The 20942-nt window shown below is 49.5% G+C and overlaps 1 protein-coding gene across 2 annotated transcripts; it reads left to right on the forward strand.

The window, feature by feature from the left end:
- The first annotated feature begins 1044 nt into the window (after positions 1-1044).
- Positions 1045-19944, forward strand: CD83 (CD83 molecule). Of its 2 annotated transcripts, none has more exons than XM_045811682.2 (5): positions 1045-1237; positions 1333-1448; positions 14603-14813; positions 17249-17355; positions 18797-19944. In XM_045811682.2, the coding sequence occupies exons 1-5, from the start codon at positions 1201-1203 to the stop codon at positions 18920-18922; spliced, it is 597 nt and encodes a 198-aa protein (XP_045667638.1). In that variant the 5' UTR covers positions 1045-1200; the 3' UTR covers positions 18923-19944. The 2 variants fall into 2 exon arrangements, with proteins under 2 accessions (XP_045667638.1, XP_045667637.1); XM_045811681.2 differs by having other exon boundaries at positions 1049-1237; positions 18794-19944.
- The last annotated feature ends 998 nt before the right edge of the window (positions 19945-20942 follow it).

Genomic DNA, 20942 nt, shown 5'->3' on the forward strand with positions numbered 1-20942 from the left:
GCAAGAAACAGACACCCTCATACGCTGCCGGTGAGAACACAGATTGAGAACGCCTCCGTGGAGGTAATTTTGGCGATATTTAACAAAACTGTGAATTCCTTTTGACTTAGCACAATTTCCTCTAGGTATTCACTCAAAGAAAATAAGCCATGTTAGAGCAAAGGTTTATCTCCAAGGAAGTTCATCATAGCAATCACAGCACCGTTTGGAATGTTAATAATAAAAAAGCAACCTACCACTACCAAACGTAGTCTACTAATGATAACATTAGACTGACCATGTCTCACATGATCTAATTGATTCTAATTTACGAGGGAACTGCATGACAGAATATTCTGCAGCCATCAACATGATGCTGTGCAACTTTTTAATGATGTGGAAACTCTTGCAAAATATTAAGCTAAAAGGTAGGTTACAAAATAGTGTATAGCGTGTCCCATTAAAAATACCTACGTATGCACCGAAGCTAAGACCCCGGAATGTCAACAGAAGTGACTTCTGGACAAGGTGATTCCTATTTTCTTCCCTTGTGTTGTTTGGTTTTGGTCCTCTCCCCCTCCCCCGCCCGCCCCAAACTCTGTGTGTGTGTGTGTGTGTGTGTGTGTGTGTGTTTCGTGTTAATAGGAGAGGTTCTCCTGTGGCTGAAATAGTTTCGACAGTTGGGCCTGATAGCCCACGCCGGGAGGCAGGGAGCCGCGTACTAGACTCGCGGAGTTCCGTGGGAAGCCTAAGGAGTCTCTGGTCACAAAAGAATCTGGAGAAGAGTGAGTCCTGAGTTCCCTCTGGCGTCCCCGGCCCCGCGATCTCTCTGAGTCTGGGTTCGTCTCGGTGGAAGGAGGGGACACCCCCCCACCCGGGGCAGGCCCCTCACTCCCCCTTGCGGGGAAGGTCAGCGGGGCGCCGTTACGCGTGCCCGCGCCGTTTGCAAAGCCCAAGCGCGCCGCGTCACGCGCGGGTGGCGATCCCCGCGGCCCCGCCGCCGCCTCAGCCACGCGGACTCCGGGCGCGCGGGGGCGGGGCCGCGCGCGGGGGCGGGGCCCGGGGCGCCCGGCGGGTGGCAGGCGCGGGGGAGGGCCCGGCGCCCCAAGCTGCCGCAGCCCGCTGGGGATTCCCCCAGGCCGGCGCCCGGGGAAGTCCCTGTGCGCGCGGGTATAAGAGCGCGGCGCCAGCGAGCGCGCCCCAAGCTGGCAGTCCCCAGCCATGTCGCGCGGCCTCCGAATCCTGCTCCTGAGCTGCGGTAGGGCCCCAGACGCTTGTCGCCCCCATCCCCTCCCGGCGACCCCCCCCCCCCCCCCGCTGGCTCACGCCCCTCTCTCTCTGTCCCTCTTGCAGTCTGCAGCCTGGCGCCCGCGACGCGGGAGGTAAAAGTGGCTTGTTCCGAAGCGGTGGACTTGCCGTGCACCGTCCACCTGGACCCTCAGGGCCCCTACAGAGTCTTCTGGGTCAAGGTAAGCACGGCGATGCCCGCGGTCGAGGGCTTGGCGGGCTCCGCGCTCCGCCGGAGGCAGCGGGGACCACCTCCCTCGGGCTGGCGACCCTGTGTAGCCCCGGCCCGGCCTCCGAGTCCCTGGTCTTCCCGCACGCCTCCCTCACCCTCCTATTCCCCCCCCCCCCCCACGCATCTAGGAACCACGCGATTAGATTCCATTAGATTTTGTTCCCCAAGGACCCGATCCTCTTCCTGCCCCTAAAGGTAGCCTGAGATGAACGATCCAAATAAGCCTCTTTGGAAGCAGAGACCCTTTTATTTGGATGAATTCTGGAGGCCACCTGTGGTTGTGGCCAGTAGGCCACGAAGAAAGCAGCTAGGGCAGATCTGGATATGGGACAGGAGGCCTGTCCCCAGATTTCTGATTTCTGGTGTTTGGGGACTGTGATTGCCCAGAATTTGGAGGCAGGGAGGGAACTTGGAGAGGAAAGACTAAGAGATCGTCAGAGGTGATTTAGGCTTGTTTCCCAGGTGGGAGTTGTCTGTCCGCCATCCCCTTTGTGGGTTCGCCTGGCCCCTCGCTGGTCCCTGCTGCTTGGCACTCAGGCAGGCAGTCCTGGGAGGCCCAGCAAAGGGGGCGTCTGGGAGGGGGCCGGCGTCACTGTTAGAGAAGTGAGTTGCTCTGGGGCCTTTTTTTAAGGATGCCTCTGAACTGGAACATTTTCGGACGCTAAGACGGCGGTTGTGGCGGCTTTGCCAAGCCAAGCAATCCCTGGTCTTTTGCTCACCTCCGTTCACGAGGTTAGGGCCACAACAGCTCCTCTCCTTTCAGCCAAGTGCATGTGATATGCTAGGCTAACTCTGTGCTCTGATGGAACGTCTGACCTTAGAGGAAATCTGTGCGTTTGCCGCTTTGCACGGAGTGCAAGGTTTTTCTTCTGCCCTCCAAGAAAGATGCCATAAGAGCCTGCACCTGGCCATTTAGCAAGGCAGCATGGGACAGTTTGCGTGTGTGTGTCTCCTCTCCCGACCAGATTGTCAGTTTCCCCCCACTGTGTTGCACCATCGATTTTGTGTATTCTGCACAGCACCCTGTGTTTGCCTCGCTAATTGCGAAGGTGCTTAGTGAATTCAGGCTGGTGCTTGGTGAGTTACGTGCCCTGGCTGTGTTGCTCATGCCTGGGAGCAATGTACTGTGTAAGAAAGTAGGTTTGTGATGATTTCCCCTTTTATTCACTGTGGGATCAGAGAACGTAACACTTCCCAAATTGTTCTTGTAGCAAAAACAATAGCACTTAAAAATATCGTAAAAACATTATTACTTGAGTGCTCACTCCATGCCCAGCTCTGAGGTGAATATTTACCTATGTTACCTGTTTTAGTCCTTCCAGTGGACGTAAGAGATCAGTCCTGCTACTGGTGTTCCCATTTTACAGATGAGGAAACTGAGTCTCAGGGAGTAAAGGAACCCCGCTCACTGTTACACTTCTGGATAAATGATGGGGTGGATTTGAACCAAATAGTCTGATTCCACAGCCTGAGTTCTCAGAGGCCTATCTTAATGTCTCTGTTTTCTACCCCAGTTACTTAAGGTAAAGAAAATAAAAGTGTCCTTGGTCTAGCCAGGCAGAGACTTAGTTATCTTAAAGAAGGGGGAACATGAAACCACGGTCCCCTCCCGAGAGCAATTTAAAGAAGAAAATAATATTAATATCCCCAGGGGAGTAATTAAAAAGTCCTCATGAAACAAGGAGATGGGGTTTCAGACTGTAAAGTTCAAACAGTTGTCAAGGTCAATCTTCTTGCACAAGGTCACTTGGAATGATGCAGTAAACCATAGCAATTAACCTTTGGCTTCTCCTTGGATGTCAGCTGAAGACGTAACTCTATCATGTATGTGTTTGTTTATTGAACACGGTTCTTACGGATTTACCCTGAAGGTCTCTCAAAACTCTGTTAAAAAAAAAAAGACAACAGTCTCTTGGCATTTTTTTTCTGTTGGTTCATGCAATAGGGTCATTGCAAAATCATGCCATAGTAATTTTTTTTAAAGAGGTTAACAGTGATCAGGTCATGGTGGATAGGGAAGCTTTGTGATGCCAATAAACTATTCGGATACCTTGAAAACGAAATGCATTGTTCCTTCAAGTGCTGTTTAACAGGTCTCGGCGTGTTCTGTAGATATTTATTCTTTTCCAGCCCAGTAATTATACTTTTGTGCTGATTGTGTTTGTACAACTAAAGTGGATAGAGTATTCTGGAAATCAGGTCAGTGGTGAAATTCTGAAATACTTGGCTTTACAGAAGGTTGAGCATCTTGTCATTCTTTCCCCACACCTCTTGTAAAATGTTTCAGTGGACTGAAGAGGTGGCTGTCAAAGGAGGACTTTAAGCCCGATGACCACAGCCAGCCTCGCTCGTGTCACGTCCCTCCTCATCCCTAGTGTGGTATGTCAGATCTCTTTGCGCACTTGTGGGCTGTGAGCTGGACGAGGGAAGCAGAGAATCTCTTGGGGTGGGTTTGTCGTGGATTTTTTGTTCTGTTTCGGTTTGTTTGTTTGTTTGTTTACCATCCACCAGATCGATTCACATTCTCACAGGACTTCTGCATACCACAACTATGGTTATAATGACTCACAATTTAAAATTCCGTGTACCACTCGCTTCTCCCACACCATAGGGCACCCTGCCACTGTCCAATTGGCACTGATTACTTGTGATTACCAAAGGACCCATGGAAACCATGTATTTCTTATCAGGTGCCTTTTACAGAAAGACCCAAAGCAGAGGGCATCCAATTAACATTTGTAACATTAGGGCGAGTGGGGAAGAAACAGTGTCCGTTTTACCCTCTGTTTCAAAGGCACAGTGAGAAGGGGCCGGAGGAGGGTTAATACAGACATGCACAGGGGGCCACAGGGGGAGCCAGGAGTGGGCAGAGATAGCCCAACTCCTGTTCGCCCAACTCTTATTTCCCATGGACCAGTGTCCTTCTAACTGGGATCCATCCATGGGTCCTCCTCTTACCCTTTCCTGCATGTACCTGTTAGGGCAGGGTGCGTGATTGAGAAGACATAGAAATGTGTATTCACATAGCCATTAGAATAGTAGCTAAACTTAGCCTTTGGAGTTATGAATTGACTGTGGTTGTTTAGGGAGGTATTTTGAGAAATGATGCAAGCAGACGTTGGTCCAGCACTCTCTCCCATTGGCTGCGAGCGTCTTGGATCAGAGGGCATAGCATCCCATGTCTGCTGGGAGTAAGCACATCCATTAAGGGGCTACTCCTGAGCGTCCTGCTGAGCGTAAGTGGGGTCACAGTCTCTTCAATGAAGCTGCACTAGGTCTGGAGGGAGAGGATGGTACTGGACGGAGTGTTTGAGCACGGTGATGTTCGCTGCCAGTAGCAAGTGGTTATTTATCAGAAAGATGTCCTACCATCTTGTGGCATGCTTGGAGCCCCGGCAGACTATGTTGATGCATAACGAAAGAGGATATATAGTGTCAACCTAGGACGACATTGCGGGGGTGAGGACAGAGACGCGTCACAAGGCAAATGCCCTTTTCAGATTATTTCCAACGGAAGGGAGAAAAGGGAAGTAAGACTGATTTCAGAGGTCAGTCTTGATTTTGTAACAGTGAGAGGAGCCCCCAGCTGTGGCAGATCGTGGGCTATCCCCTGGCCCAACGGAGCTGGCAGAGGGCAGGTTAATGGCTTGCAGGAAGCGACTTCAAAGTTCAAGGACGGTCACCACGTGGCTCTTGCTGGTTCTGAATCTGTTAGGAAGCTGTCTTCCGTGCATGTTGCGAATCTCCTCTCCAGTGTAGTTGTATTTTCTGTCTCGACTATCTTGTGTGATGAGACACCACAGAGCAAAAAGCCCTGTGAAAGCAGAATCCCCTAGAAGGGGCTGGAGTTGATGAACGGTCTGGGCAGATGTCATCTGTTCGGCCACAAATGCTGATGGACCTGTGAAGGAGCCAGTGTGCGCCCCTCACTAGACTTCCTTGATTCTAGAATTTTATCTGCTGTAAGATAGATTTAAGAGCATGTTTTTAGGAGAGAAGGGAAACATTCCTGTCTTAAACAGAGAAGCCCCGAAACATTGAAATGTGGAAACGGTGTGTGTGCTAGCATCAAAGCAAAGTCCTGCTGTCCACATCGGCACCTACAGTACTTGACCTGGTTGAGTCACTTTTATGGGCTCTACCTTAGGTCAGACCATGAAGGACATGAAGTTGGTTTTCAGAGGTCTCTTGTATTTACACTTTCAGTAGCCAATATTTCTGAAGTCCCAAATGTGTTCCAAGTCCTGGGCCTCATGCTGGCCATCTTAAAATCAACAGGAAACTTTTGCCAGAGGACCATCTTGAGCAAAGGCATGGAAAAGGATTCCACAAGCATTTTGGGGAACCAGTGATCTGGAAGGGAGAATTATGCAGGAGAGGGCTGGGAGATGTTACAAAGAAGGCTGGGAGCAGATGGTGAGGAGCCTTGAATGCCTAGCTACACTGGCTTGAACTCCTTTTGGCAGCAAGGAGTCATTGAAAGTTTTTAAGCAAAGAGGATGACCTAATGACACGTATTTGTAAAGAAGAGCATATTTCTTGTGCTGAAAGACACACTGACTCATCCTGGAAGATGAGTCCCAGAGGGAGGCCTTGTTCTCTCACTGCAGCAAAATCCAATCAGGTCATCTCAGCCAAGACCTCAGCACATCTCTGAGATTTACCTTCCCTTCTTTCTTGGCCACACATTGTGTCCCCACAGTTCGACAGAGGGGTGGGCAACACAGCACGTGGCTGCCTCAGAGGGGCTTTGGAAGTCTCAGCCAGCTGCAGACGGGCCATCAGTGAGATTTGGGGACAGTGACAAATCAGAGCAAAGTTGCCACAGTCTTGCAGGGTGCAAGAGGGTAAGGAGGAAGAAGGTAGCTGGGAGTTAAACAGAAAGAAATCAAACACTTATTTTCCATGAATAAAAGGGGGAACCTAGGTCATGTGAGAATCAGCATTATCTTAGTTCTGTATTTGGTTATGTCACCACACAAAGTCAAGAGGAAGTTCGGAGAAGGTCTCAGTGATGTAAGGGAAAGTCTAGCGTAGAGCAGGGCTAAAGAGAGATTCATTACCTAAAAAAGGGTTTCTTCATCTAAAATGGTTTGCATAATCTTTTCCTGGGGACTCCAGCAATGACCCCAAATTTTCTACCAAAAGCCCTAGCTCGACCCAGAGCTGGACCCAAGTACTTCCCTAGGATTTGAAGACCATTCATAAACCTACTTTGGATTTTTGTCTTTGCTCTGGGGTATAGTTGGTTAAAATCCTGTCTGGGTCATGTAATAGCGGTTCCGACTAGGGGCCCCAGGCTTATTCCTGTCACCTGGTGTGCTGTGGAACACCAGCTAGTCTACTGCGTGTTCTTGCCCCAAATCTCCAAGAGATGGTAGATTCCGGAAGAGGGGGTAGTTGTTCAGGATTATAGGTCCAGGTGGGGAAAACCCATGAGAAAAAGCAGGAGGCCAGCTGCCATAAGGAATTCATGATCACCTTGGACCTGACACTCTGGGTCAGTTCTGGAGCACAAAGGTTCTGAATCACATTAGGCCTGTGTGTCTCATTCCCTGAGGAGAGGGAAGCACGTGAGCCCGAGCGACGAGCAGGACTGGTCTACAGGCTGGAGCCATGTGGAGAGAGCTCCCTCCATGCCACATTAATTTATGGGGCGGTTTGAGGTGTCCCTGTCAGTGAGGACCCTTTCAGTTGTGAAGCTTTGTAATCCAGTCAAAACTTGGTTAAATAAAGGGAATATATTGGTTTATGTAGTTGAAATGGGGAAAACTTGCAAATTATTATTCATGCTTCAGTGTTGCTTGGTGTTGTGGGTAGAATTGTGTCCCACAGAAAGATTATCTCTGGTATCTGCAAATGTGACCTTCTATGGAAATGAGGTCTTTGCAGATGTCGTCATTTTAAAGTGCGGTCATACAAGAGAGGGTGGGCCTTGATGCAATGACTGGTGTCCTCATAAGAAGAGAAAACCGATACAGACGTAGACACACAGGGAAAACACCATGTGAAGTAGGGGCAGAGACCGGAGGGATGTGTCTACAAGGAATGACAGGGATGGCTGGCAGCACCAGAAACGTCAGGAATGAGGCACGAAATAGATTTTTCCATAGAGCCTTCAGAGAGAGCATGGGCCCGTCAGCCCCTCGCTTATGGGTTTTGGCTTCCAGAACCATGAGAAAATACATTTCTTTATTTTTTTTTATTTTATTTTTAAAATTTTAATTCCAGTACAGCTACCATGCAGTGTTATAGTCGTTTCTGGTGTATAATGTACCAGTTCAGCAGTTCCGTGCTTGACGTTCATGGTGGTTAGTGTGCTCTCAGCCCCTCACCTGTTTCACCCGTCCGCCCACCCACCTCTCCTCCGGTGACCATCAGTTTGTCCTCTAGAGTTAAGTCTGTGTTTTGTTTGTCTCTTTTTTCCTTTGTTCATTCATTTCGTTTCTTAAATTCCACATATGAGTGAAATCATATGGTGTTTGTCTTTCTCTGACTTATTTCACTTAGCACGGTACCCTCTAGGTCTGTGTTGTTGCAAATGGCAAGATCTCATTCTTTGTCATGGCCGATAATATTCCATCGTGTGTGTGTGTGTGTATACACACATACCATATCTGCTTTATTCATTCCTCTATCGATGGACGTTAGGGCTGCTTCCATAGTTTGCCTATTGTAAATAACACTGCAGTAAACATAGGGAGACCTCCATCTCTTCAAATTAGCCTTTTCAGCTTCTTTGGGTAAATACCCAGTAGTGGAATTACTAGATCATTGGGTAATTCTTTTTTTAATTTCTCGAGGCACCTCCATACTGGTTTCCACAGTGGCTGCACGAGTTTGCATTCCCACCAGCCATGCACGAGGGTTCCGAGAAAATACATTTCGGTTTTGTTATGTTGCTCAGTTTGTGGCACTTTGTTATGCCGGTGCAGGAAACAAATACAGCTGCATTTCGAGGTTCATGACTATCCCCAGGGCTTGGTGACTTTCCGTCCCTCCGCTCTTCCTTTCTCCGTATTGGTTTGATCGTCAGCCTCCATCCACGCGGCAGGGAGACAGGGGCTGATAACTGCAGTCTTGCGGACCCTCTCAGGATCAAGTGCAAAGGAAAAGATTGCGCCTCTCTTCTAATATCTCAACAAGTACCTGATTATATTTAAGCGGCTTTGATTGGGGCGTGTGGCCATCAGAGCCAGTCTCTCTGGTCACAGATGTCAGGCCTGAGTTACGTTGCTTCCACGAGACCCACAAGATGCAAATGGAAGAAGATGCTTGGCGTGAACAACGAATGGGCAAATCCCAGTTCCAAAGGGTTTTGCCACATATATTACCACGATGCTTTAGAAAATTGAGAATGTTGTGGCTATTTTGGACACATTGTGGGTTGAAAAATAATTTCTCTTTAGAGCAGAGGTTGGGACTTCTAGAAAACTTTGCCAGGGAGGAAACAGGAAGTTATCAGCCATGAAGAATGACGGAGAGCATGGATAGAGTGGAAAGCTATCAGATATAACAACTGCTATGACCAGCATGACCCATGATAAAGCACTTTCATGTGTTTTCTCTTTTGATACTTACAATAGCTCCCCGTAGCAAGGAAGAGAGTCACAGGTGGGGAAATGAGACTCAGAGATGAAGTGCTTTACCAAAGAGAACCTAGCGCATCGACTGCGAATCTGGACTTCGGGCCTTCGATTCCAAAGCCAGTGCCCTTGTGATAAAAATTCACTCGTTCACTCAGCAAATGCTTTTTTTTTTTTTTTAAAGATTTTATTTATTTATTTGACAGAGAGAGAGACAGCCAGCGAGAGAGGGAACACAAGCAGGGGGAGTGGGAGAGGAAGAAGCAGGCTCATAGCAGAAGAGCCTGATGTGGGGCTCGATCCCAGATCGCCGGGATCACGCCCTGAGCCAAAGGCAGACGCTTAACCGCTGTGCCACCCAGGCGCCCCTCAGCAAATGCTTTTTGACTAATTCCAGTGTGCCAGGAACTATTTAGAATGCTGATTGAACTGTGGGCTGGGAAAATGAGCGAGAATAGTAACACATTCAGGGTTCTCTGTGTGATAGACAGACGCTATGCCCTACGATGCACGCCCATCATCACAGGTGTCTTCACACCACCCTCGTGAGATGCAATCACCCCCGTGTCCGCAGAGCAGATGGGGGCTGCTGGGTCAGTTGGCCAAGAGCAGGACTAGCCGTGGTAGGACTGGGCTTTGCTTCCAGGTCTGTTCCACTCCAAAGCCTGTGCTCTTAATTACGTTACCTCTGCCATACTCATAACTCGTAGCAGCCATCAATTCAGCTCTGTCTGTTAGACCCAGTAAATTTCAAAGTGGAAAATCATTTTTCCAATAAAACTACACTTAGAAAAAAAACGATGTTAACGTGCATACATTCTACCCTCATTATGACATCAACCTCCGAGCCAAACTATTTTGCACGTTATAAAGAGCTGTTTTTATGATGAATGGGGATTATATTGGCACTTTAATTGAGTTAGAAACCAAGGTACATGGAAGTTAGTGCATGAGAAATGCAATAAAGAAAAAGCTGTTCAATGTGATTGGAATATATCAGATTACTTTCATACCACCTTTAAGTACATCGAGTCCATACCTTTAAATACGTTTAATCAAATTGTTGCATTAAATATTTAAATGAACATAGAAGCACACACATTTTGCTCCTCAAAAAAATCTCTTCCCTTTCCTTTAGATTTCTATCACATTCTTAACAGATCTCATGTATGATAAATTCGGATTCCAGGTTTGTGATCAAAAATCTTTCTTTGCAACAGGCATGGAACTCTTGCTCTCTTATATTCAAATATGGCAATCTACAAGGTGAGCATGTATTTGGATAAAATTATTTAAATGAAAAAAATAACTTGCCACAATAATAGGGTTTTTGACTAAAGTATCGGTTCAATTTCAAACATACTAATTCTTTATTTGGTTTCTTTTATTCTAGTTCACATTTGTCCATCATTAAAATAAACACTTAATTCACATGCCCTTAAAATTAATACTTGTATTTGCTTGCTTTAGTATTCAGCAAATTAAAAAGTTTATTTAATTTGGGGCTTGTGGTTTCCTTAAGGTCAAATCTCCATTTTAGAGGAAGAACATATTACTTAAATTATTTAGTCACATCGAGGGCCTTGAGACAAATCACATGTCCCTCGGCTTTCTGAAAATGAGATGTCTTGTATTTTACCCTTCTCTAATCCAATCAAAAATATAGAATTGTCAGCGTAAGAGTTAGTGCACGAAGCGTGGATTTTTAAAACATAATTGGGATGAGTGTTTTGAGGAATTAATTTTCCCAAATCGTGTTGCGGTTTAGCGCACTACAATGTTAGCTTTGTAAAGGACGCATTAAATAGTCCCCATCAATTATGCGTGGCTGTGAATGAATCCGAGGGTTCCTTTTGTTATAAATTACTATTTCCTAAAATGCTTTTGCAGAGAGGCAATGAAACCCTTTTGGATTTGGAATGTTTAAAGAGCCGTTCTTTGCCAGTGGCTGATTTTGAGCCAGTGCAAATGTTTATAAGAACTCATAAAACAAAGCAAGGTTGAGGATGGCCCCCTTGCTGGTTGCTTCATTTCCCTCTTTCTGGAATTCTCCTTTGGTTCATGAACGGTGCTGCTTTTGCCACAGCGGACTCAGCGATAGCTGCTTGGCCACAGCACTGAAGTTAATGATTTGAACCTTCGCATAAAAAGTCTCTTGGTACTGCTGGTACCCGCTCGCCTTTTGAGCATGCAACGTTAACGTAAAATCGACAACTATTTTTGCAGCTGTAGGCAAATCCCAGAATCCCCAGATGGAGTCACATGAGAAGATCTCTCTTGGAATGGCATCAAGAAGGGGAACTAGGTGTTGTGTGTCCCAATGGCTTGAAGCTAGAGGGAGTGTTCTGAAATATTTCCAGGTGCATTGTGTGAATTCACAGAAGGTTCCTTTTGCTATAGTCAGTCATCAGGCAAAGACCACTGCTCGTGACTTTGGCAAGAGTTCCCAAGTTCAGCCAGTAGTTCGCTCAGGCCATTGGAAGCTGGCCCCATGAGACTTGAGATATTTTGCCATGATCCCACGGATGGCTGTGATGGGTCAGGAAATCAAAATTCTGCAGGTTGCTTCGGGGTTCTTTGTTTTGCCTTTCCCCTGCTTCTTCCCTCTGTCTTTCTCATGATCTCACTCTGCCTTTGTTTTGCCTTTTCAAAATAACTAGAGGCCCACGGGAGGTTTTGCCACAGGCCTGTGGAAATCTGGCCATTGAATAATGCCTTCGCTGTTGTTACTGCTGACTTTTAAAGTGAATTCTGCAGATAGGCAGAAGGCCCCCGCCAGCCCGTTCTGATCACCGGCACACCCTGGCTTCAGCCCGTTCGGCGGCCGACGGGATAGTAGGGCCACCTTTCTGTAAATAAGCACAATAGTTTATGTTTCCACCCCCTCCAGGGGGGGCCGCCGTTTTGATCTTGACTTTCAGTTGGATCTTTCTGAGTTGAGAGAGGGATCACTGGATGGGACCAGAGGCCCCCAAGGAGGAAACCGGTGATTAATAATCTCAAAATGGTTGTTGCAACCAGGTTTCCGTCCTCTCAGATGCAGGATTTCTAGCAAGACAAGGTCTGGTGAAATCTATTAGAAATAAATCTGAGTTGACGCGTTTGGAGGTTAATTCAGAAAAGAAAGGCAGGAGGAGACATCATCGTGCAGGCAGCAGAGATTGGGCTGCGACCCTTCAAAGTGGCCTCGTGGAGATGTGAGGGTGGCTCTCGGGACACGTGGTCCCTGGAGGGCCCTGGGCACACGCCCCTCAAAAGCTCAGGTAGGAGGGAGCCCCTCTGCTGGGCACGGAGGAGGGGCAGGCGTGAGCACACAGTGAGGCTGCAGTTTGTGGTTTAATTAGGCTTGGAAAGGGAAAAACTGGGCTAAATTAGATGCATCCTAGAATCAGTTGTACGGCGTTAGCTCCCCCGAAGTTTCCTTGGGCGCTCTTTGTATTTTGCTTTACTTTTAAACACCGGAAGACACCAGTCTGTAGTGGTGAACACCTTGATGATTTAGGAAGGACCCTTTCCACACAAGAAGAACCGTCAAGAAGTGGGATTTACTTTCGTAGACTGTGCCTGAGAAAAGCCATTTGTCTCAGCCGTGTTTGCCGGCCGAGGATGGAGCCGGGCTTCCTGCAGGAGCGGGGAACCTGCCACCAGATGTCTCTGCAGCCCGCCCGGCGGAGTGCGGACGAGCCCCGGCTTCCGCTAACCTCCGGCTGCAGCCCCTCGCCCCGCACAGGAAGGACAAGCCGCCCAGTGTGTGTAGTGTGTGTGTAGTGTGTGGTGTGTAGTGTGTGTGTATGTGGAGTATGTGCATAGTGTGTGTGGTGTGTGTGTGCAGCGTGTGTATATTGTGGGGGTGCATGCATGTGTATACTGTGTTTTTTGTGTGTGTGCAGCGTGTGGTGTGTTTGCAGCGTGTGCAGCGTGTGTGCATTGTGTGGTGTGTGTATAGTGTGTGTGTGCAGCATACGTGCAGTGTGTGGTGTGTGTGTAACGCATGTGCAATGCGTGTGTAGTGTGCGGTGTGTGTGTGCATGTATGCAGCATACGTGCAGTGTGTGGTGTGTGTAGTGTGTACGCACAGCGTGCGTGCAGTGTGTGATGTGTGTGCAGCGTGCATGCAGTGTGTGATGTGTGTGCAGCGTGCGTGCAGGTGTGATGTGTGTGCAGCGTGCGTGCAGTGTGTGATGTGTGCGCAGCGTGCGTGCAGTGTGTGATGTGTGCGCAGCGTGCGTGCAGTGTGTGATGTGTGCGCAGCGTGCGTGCAGGTGTGATGTGTGTGCAGCGTGTGTGCAGTGTGTAGTGTGTGTGCACAGTGTGTGTGCAGTGTGTGATGAATGCACAGCGTGTGTCGTGCGTGTTCCTCCCTGGGCGTGCCGGCTCCCTTGGCCCCTGACTCGCGCACCGGTGCCCTGGCGGGTGGGAGAGGTGCTGCCAACCCCCAGCAACTAGACGCAGGGAAGGGCAGGTGAAGGCAGGGCTGTGAGAGCTGCTGACCGCCGTCTCTCCGGGAGGGGCTCGTTGGTGCTGTCCCATCGCTGGGGACAGGCAGGGCGTGCCCCTGAGGCCCAGGCTCCTGCTGGTCCCTGGCTGCCCCCGAGCTCGGAGAATAGTGACTTGCCTTCCCGTGTGTGTAAATCAGTGTTAGAAGCCGGAAAACGTTTCCGTGGAGGACCGGCGGACAAGCCACTTGGGCAAACTAAAAATCTGTCTGGGGGAATGGGATGGTTGTCTCATCTTTGAAGTCATACATGCAAAGACTCCACCAATGTCACCAAAAAGATAGTTGGGGGAGAGAGACCCAGCCTGATTAGCGGGGCTGGATCTGGCCTCTCCTGCAGTCCCGCTGCTCTGTGCAAAGATCGAGGCTCTCCGTGTCCTTGCACGTGCGTCTTGGTGTGAGCAGCACATGACCGGACACACACAGTCCGCACACGGCGCCACCGTTGCTGCCTCCTGCCGTGCTGGAGAGTCAGAGCCCTACGTGCGGTGACATCATGCGCGGCCCCGCCCACGACACAGTTTTGGCAGGACACGGTGTCCATTTATCGGAGGCATGGCTTACGCAGCTCCGGGCTTTCCGCTGAGTCGTCTGGCCGTGGTGTTCAGTTTAGGAACATTTCCAGATAAAGGGCCGAGACACAAAACTAAGAGTCGTTCCGTGGGTGAGTTGGTATCTGACGAAAACAAGAGAACATTTGATACAGAACAATCAGCCACAAAATATGACTCAAAGTGATTCATGCCCTTCCTCTCGTCACCCTCGTCAACGCTCTGTCCTTGCGGAGGCTGGAAGCTGGGCTGCACCGAATCATAAAGTGTAGGCTTGAGCCTATTTCAGAAAAGATAGAGCCGGAAAGAATTTTCATAGATTTTTCTCCTCCTCCCCCGAAGGTCACGCATGCATAATATTTTGTTTTAAAAAGACTAGTGAGGATGGCAGAGCCTTGATGGTGGGGGGACGTGGCGGGCAGTGTTTGCAGCCTCCGTCACGGCATGACGCGGGGTGATTCTTCTTCAACAGCTGACGGAGCGGGGCGAGGAGAGGCTGGAGGTGCCCCAGGAGGGTCTGCAGGACCACCGGCAGAAGGAAGACTCCTTTGAGGCCCCCGGTGAACGGCTGCACCTGAAGATCCAAAACGCCAGCGGCTGCCACTCGGGGACGTACAGGTGCACCGTGGAGGGGCTGCACGGGCAGAGAAACCAAAGCGGCACCGTGACCTTGAAAGTGACAGGTGAGGTGACCTGCTGCACCTGTCTCCTTGCCAAATGCGTGTGCTCTTGCAGTAGGGCCCTAAAACCCATCCCCTCAGCTGGAGTCTAACTGGGAGTTTTGCATCACGGCTATGGCCGAAAGCTAGATTCTCCTGCAAGAATGTCATAACTTTTTCTGCTCTTTCTCTCCTTCCCTCCTTTCCTCCCTCCCTCCTTCCCTTCCTTCCTTCCTTCCTTCCTTCCTTCCTTCCTTCCTTCCTTCCTTCCTTCCTAACAAAGACAGATCTGCCCAGTCAGATAGATGCCACATGTAGCCAGACTATGAATCCGGGTGTCGTTTATTCCTGCGGGAGTCAAGCAAAGAGGAAGTACCCAAGACTGATTTTTGGAGGACAGAGAAACTGTGTAGTCCCCAATGCGTCAGGCTCCTGTGGGCTATTCCGCTCATTTGGGCCTTTCTAACCTGGCCTAAGGGGGCTGTGTCATGTTGCCACCTTTTTACCGTGAGAACAGCGTTTCCCTCCCATTTGCGCTGATGACATTGCCCAATACCTCAAAGAGGGCCGCAGAAAGAGGACACAGCGAGAAAGCAATGCCCCAGTGACAGAACACACAGTTTTGCTCTATGCAGTAATACCAAGAATCGAGCTCTACGATGAGGATTTCCTCTTTGGATTTTTCCCATATCTTCCTTTATGGAGCTTAAAAGATGCCTTGCCTTTGACTTTGCCCAATCTCGTTAGTGGCGCAGGCTTGAAATGACACACACGCTGTTCTCATAGAGTTTCCCGATTCTTGTACCATAACGACGTTTTCCTTTTATTGGGAATCCGAAAGCAATTTGACTTAAGAGAATATTCCTTTTTTCACAAGAACGGGATCTCTGTATAGGGCTCAGTGTTTGGATTTGGTTCACTGTTACACACACACACACACACACACACACACACACACGTAGCCCTCGTGCCCTTCTCATCTCGAGCCTCTCGTGCTGCTTTGTCTGTCTTCCTGCACTTGCTGCACCTGACCAGACACGCTCTTGTGCTGGTCTCCGCGGTAGCCGGCTCGCGGGAGGCTCTGTGTGAAAATGCACGCTCACGAGTGCCGGAGGGAGAGCAGAGAGACGAGGCCTGTCGTGCAGGGAGCGGAGCCGAGAGATGCAGAGAACAGCTGCTTTCCTCTCCTCTCCTCTCCTCCCCTCCCCTCCCCTCCCCTCCCCTCCCCTCCCCTCCCCTCTCCTCTCCTCTCCTCTCCTGAAAGCCATGTTGCCTGCAAGTTAGCTGGTTAGACAACAGAGTCACTTGGACCTGGCTCAGTTAGGGGCAGTGCTGCTCGTTACTGTGTGACCTTGGGCAAATCACTATCCTCTCATGTCTAAAATGGGGGCGATTGCCTCTCCAGCACACGCTTGTGGTGACGGTTGAAGGGGATATTGCACTAAAATGCTTCGTCCCGTGCCTGGGATACACTGAGTGCCAGATCAAGGTTAGGAACCATTAGGACAATGGCTCTCCACATTTCTTTCTTTGAATCACAGACCCTGGCGAGAACCCATCCCTACCGCTACTCGTGAGATGTTCAGTCCAGCCTCAGGGCTTTCCAGCTATCTCTAGGCCCATTCCTGGCCCCAGGGGAGGGCCTCCCCAATCATCTGCACTCCACCTGCCCCTGCCTGGACCTTCTGGGAGGCTCCGCACATGTGGGATGTCATGTCTGAGTGAGGAGAGGCCGTCCCTTCCATGTCTCCTGCTGGGCTGAAGGCCTGGCTCCTCCTGCCTTTGCGTCCCCCAGTGCTGCAGCCACAGCTTTTGGCGGCCCCTGGGGGAGCCCCTTAGCCCACCTTGGCTGCCGGCCTTGGTGGAGGAGCTTTCGCGATTCCATAGAGACACGCTGACATCTGCAGTACTGGCCGGGCAGCTCGCCTGCCTGGTTCCTTCAGCCCCGGTCCTCCTGAGGGCAGAACACCTAGCATTCTCCACAGCCCCGCCGAAGCTAGATCATGTCATGCACAGAGCACAAATGGTGTGTCATCTGGTGTGAGGACATCAGATAAGCCAGGAAAGGCCCGGCCTCTGAAATGGAGGCAGATGGGCAATGGGGTCAGTCTGGCCCGGACACCTGGCTCTAGCCCCTGCCTTACTCCCTCTGCCTCTCTGCGCCCCAACCCCTTCATCTGTAAGATGGGGAAACGCACCCCCGCCTCCAAAGATCGAGTGAGATGCCGTGCGTCAGGCCCGTAGCACACGGCCAGGCACAGGTGCGCGTGAGCCCCAGCTGCCACCGTAACCACTGTTGCTGCGGTCACTTGCGCTCTTCTTCCCGATGGTACAGACGTGAGGTTAGGAGTGGGAGACAGGCAGGACTCGATACAAGCCGGCGCAGAGCATTCTTAGCTTTTTATCATGATCGGAAAGGCCTGTTAAACAGCCTCATATTTTACTCATTTTTTTTTAAGGGTGCCCTAAGGAGCGCAAAGAAGAGACTGTTCAGAAATACAGAGCTGAGATCGTCCTGCTGTTGGCGCTGGTCGTCTTCTACTTAACACTCATTATTTTCACTTGTGTAAGTATCTTTTTAAAAACACCTATTACGATGAAAAGATCACCCGGGGCACCGATCCGAATATATTTTGTAGACAGTGTGAATCCTTTAATGGTGGCGAGAGAAGTTCTTCTCTGAATTCTGCACTTGCCCAGGCGCCCGCACTGTGAGATCCTTGCGGGAAGCGCCCAGCTTGTTTACTGGTTTCAAGCAGAGTAAGGCGTGCAAGGGAGGTTTGGGAAGATCCTGGTGGGGACAGTGGTGGAGAGTGCAGTACCAGCTTCCCAACGTCCTGGGGCCAAGGCACCACTCTTGCCATAGGCTAGTGGGCCCGCGCAGCCATGGGGGTAGACCGGTGTCCTCCTGACCTTGAACTGTTCCCTCCTGGCGGGTTCTCCTCTTATAGTTACGAACTTCCACTCCTTGAGAATGAACCCTGAGAAGCCAGGGTAGTGGGGCATAGAGGCAGTGTCCCGCCGTGGAAGATGGCTGGCCAGTGCTTACGTGTCCTTGACATGCCCTTGAACTGTTGGTAGCAGGCTCTCCAGCTTCAAGACCCTGAGCCTCTTTTCCGCTTGGCCACACACCCGGATTGACCAAAGTTGTCGGGGAGCAAGGCCAGCTCTGGGCCTGACCCACTAGGAAGGGCTCCGTCCCATATATCTTAATAGCATCAGGAAGGACTGGCTACTTAGGGGCCAGGATAGAGCTCCCCCAAGAGCTATCCCGGAGCCAGTTCCTGTCACTCACTGGCCCCCTCTATTCACTTTCCTGGCCTCTCTGGCCATGGACTCATCTCTCGGGTGCTATTTTGGACATCAGTCAACCCAAAGACTCTAGTATGGCCTGTCCTGCGTACAGGCATTAAGCTAGGCGCTGGTAGGGGACATTAAGCTAGGCGCTGGTAGGGGACATTAAGCTAGGCGCTGGTAGGGGACATTAAGCTAGGCGCTGGTAGGGGACATTAAGCTAGGTGCTGGTAGGGGACATTAAGCTAGGCGCTGGTAGGGGACATTAAGCTAGGCGCTGGTAGGGGACATTAAGCTAGGTGCTGGTAGGGGACATTAAGCTAGGCGCTGGTAGGGGACATAAAAAGGTTACAAGACGTAGCTTCCGCCCTCAAGGAGCTTGCGATTTGGTCATTAGAGTTATTTACACACAAGATAATTAGAATTGCTGGAGAGCAAATTTTAAAACTGAGTGACTTTAGTTTCTTGTTAGCAAATGCCTTGTCTTTATGGGCACTGATTTTCCGTGTAGATAACTAACAGTAGGGGCTTGAAATGGCCCCAGTCCACAGTCAGGGCATCTGGTGGTCAGTTTGGAGTTGCCAGTGAAAGAGTGTGAGCCCACTGGTAGACCGAGCGAGGCCTCCAGCATGAGCTGTCCAGCCAACTCTTAGGGAACGATGCATTTTCCCGATTACTCATTTCTCAACTTACCTCTTTTATTTTTTCAGAAGTTTGCACGACAACAGAGTATTTTTCCAGATTTTTCTAAGCCTGTCATGGAACGAGCTTTTCTCCCAGTCACCTCTCCACATAAACATTTGGAGCCAGTGACTCTTCAGAAGACAGAACTGGTATGAGCAGGATTTCTGCAGGTTGTGTTTCCTAACGTCGAAGAAGGCTCAGTGGTATGCCTGTACGTCCACAGGACAAGAGAAGAATGAGCCCCACACCGAAGAAAGCATCCTTCCTGTGAAGTCCTTCTGAAACCCCTGACAGCGGGTCCCAGCCCACTTTTTTGTGAGCAGGACTTGGGAAGCCATTACATGACCACGTAGCATGGGGACCCCTGCGGGGAGGGCCTAGTCCTGCGGCTTCACAGCTACCTTCTTCGCATTTTTCTCAGCTATCTGGTCAACCTCTTGGAAATCTTTTCAGTCATATACAAGCTATGGTGAGACGCAGTTGGAAAAGGGTCTTGGGAAATATGGATGCCCGGAGCCGGCCCTGTGATAGACTCTCGACGACCGCTGTCCTCTGCACATCTGGAAAACATCCCTTTGAATGTGCTGTGTTTTCTTATACTAGCCCAGATGGTTTCTGTCTGGGAGAAATCGACAGGCCAAACTGTGAGACAGTGGGGAATATTTAGCAAATAATTTCCCACTGTGAAGGCTCTGCTATTATTAAGGAGTACTGTGTGTACGTAGAAATAACAAGTCGATGAACTGTTCCGCAATGGGGCCTCTCCATCTGGGAAAGACACCATAAAGAAGCAGTAAAGAACAGTGCCACGTTTATTTTTATACCCATAGATACCTGGCAAAGAAGGATTTGTCTTTTGTTCTCCTTTTGAAATCTACATCCATAGTTAGGTGTCAGGGCTCACGGACGTGACCTCAGTATGGAGAGTGAGTGAGAGGTCAGAGAGCATGACCACAGGACAGCCAGCTAGGTGATGACCTGCTGGAAATGCTGGCCCAGTCATGCAGTCCGGCTTCGAGCCCCAGTCGTCCCACTACCTGGCTCTAGGATCTTGAACAGGGTCCTCATGATTTCTACTTTCTCAGTTGTAAACCGTAAGGTGTTGTCTGAGTTGATTGCAATAATGTATGTGAAAATGCTTTGGAAAAGCATAAAGCACTATAAAAATTTGAAGCTCCATTGGGTCATTATCCTTATTATTACAGTGGTGTTTTGGGCATGAGAGAATGCCTTTCATTCTTCGTGTTTTCTATCATTCCAAACAAAGAAGGCCGCAAATAAGACTTTTCCATCATCTTCTATGAGTTCTTTTGGGGAAGCGAGGAAGTCAGGTCAGTGACCCAGCAGCCAAAAGTACTCCAAGATATGGACACACAGGAACCACTGGGCCATGGGGAGAAAGGAGTCCACAAAATGTCACATTGACATTTTGCCAGTTGTTGGACTTCTCTTATCAAACTTGGCCCTTTCCCAGCTTGCTTTCCAAAGGGATTTTATCCCATTAGTAGTGTGTGCGTTGCCCACACTGATATTAGGGAGTCAGAGGGGAGCCAGGGTAATTCAGTGTTCCTCAGGCTTTGTCATACCCTTCATGCCATGAAGTGACTGCATGTGAATAGGGAGTGTTTTTCTTTTTAGATTTAAAACTACTCCTCAAACTTTGGGATCAGTGCTAGGACGTCTGTAAACTAGTTTGAGAATCAGAACCCAAGATGAAATTCTGGAGATGTAACATTGGCTGAGCCCTTCCTCTGAGAGAGGGGGCATTTATGGCCAGCGGACCTCTACGAAACAGCACCCCCCTTGTTCCCAAGGATGCCCTGACTCCGTCCTTGAGTTGACCTGCCACCAGGAAGTCCATGATCAACTGGACCACATGCGTGACCACTGGTCAGGGGTGAGGGATGGAAAGAAGGAGGGTCTTGACTTCAGAAGGATATGAACAGTCAGGGTCTCTGCACCTGGGTTCCTAGGGTTTCACTCAAGATTCGCAGATATGTCCATTACCCTCAAAACGATAAGAACAGTCTAGTACAAGTGTCTATAATAGTTGTAAAAGTATCATAGCTGAATCTTCTTTGGAAAATGGCTCTTTATAAAGATGAATGCTCATAAAATGTCTGTAAAAGCTATAGATTCCCTTTCGGTGGAATCAACTCCATCCTCAAATGCTTT

The sequence above is a fragment of the Ursus americanus genome, chromosome 32 (assembly GCF_024610735.1).
Source record: "Ursus americanus isolate L20-20 chromosome 32, mUrsAme1.1.p, whole genome shotgun sequence".
Taxonomy (NCBI): Eukaryota; Metazoa; Chordata; class Mammalia; order Carnivora; family Ursidae; genus Ursus; species Ursus americanus.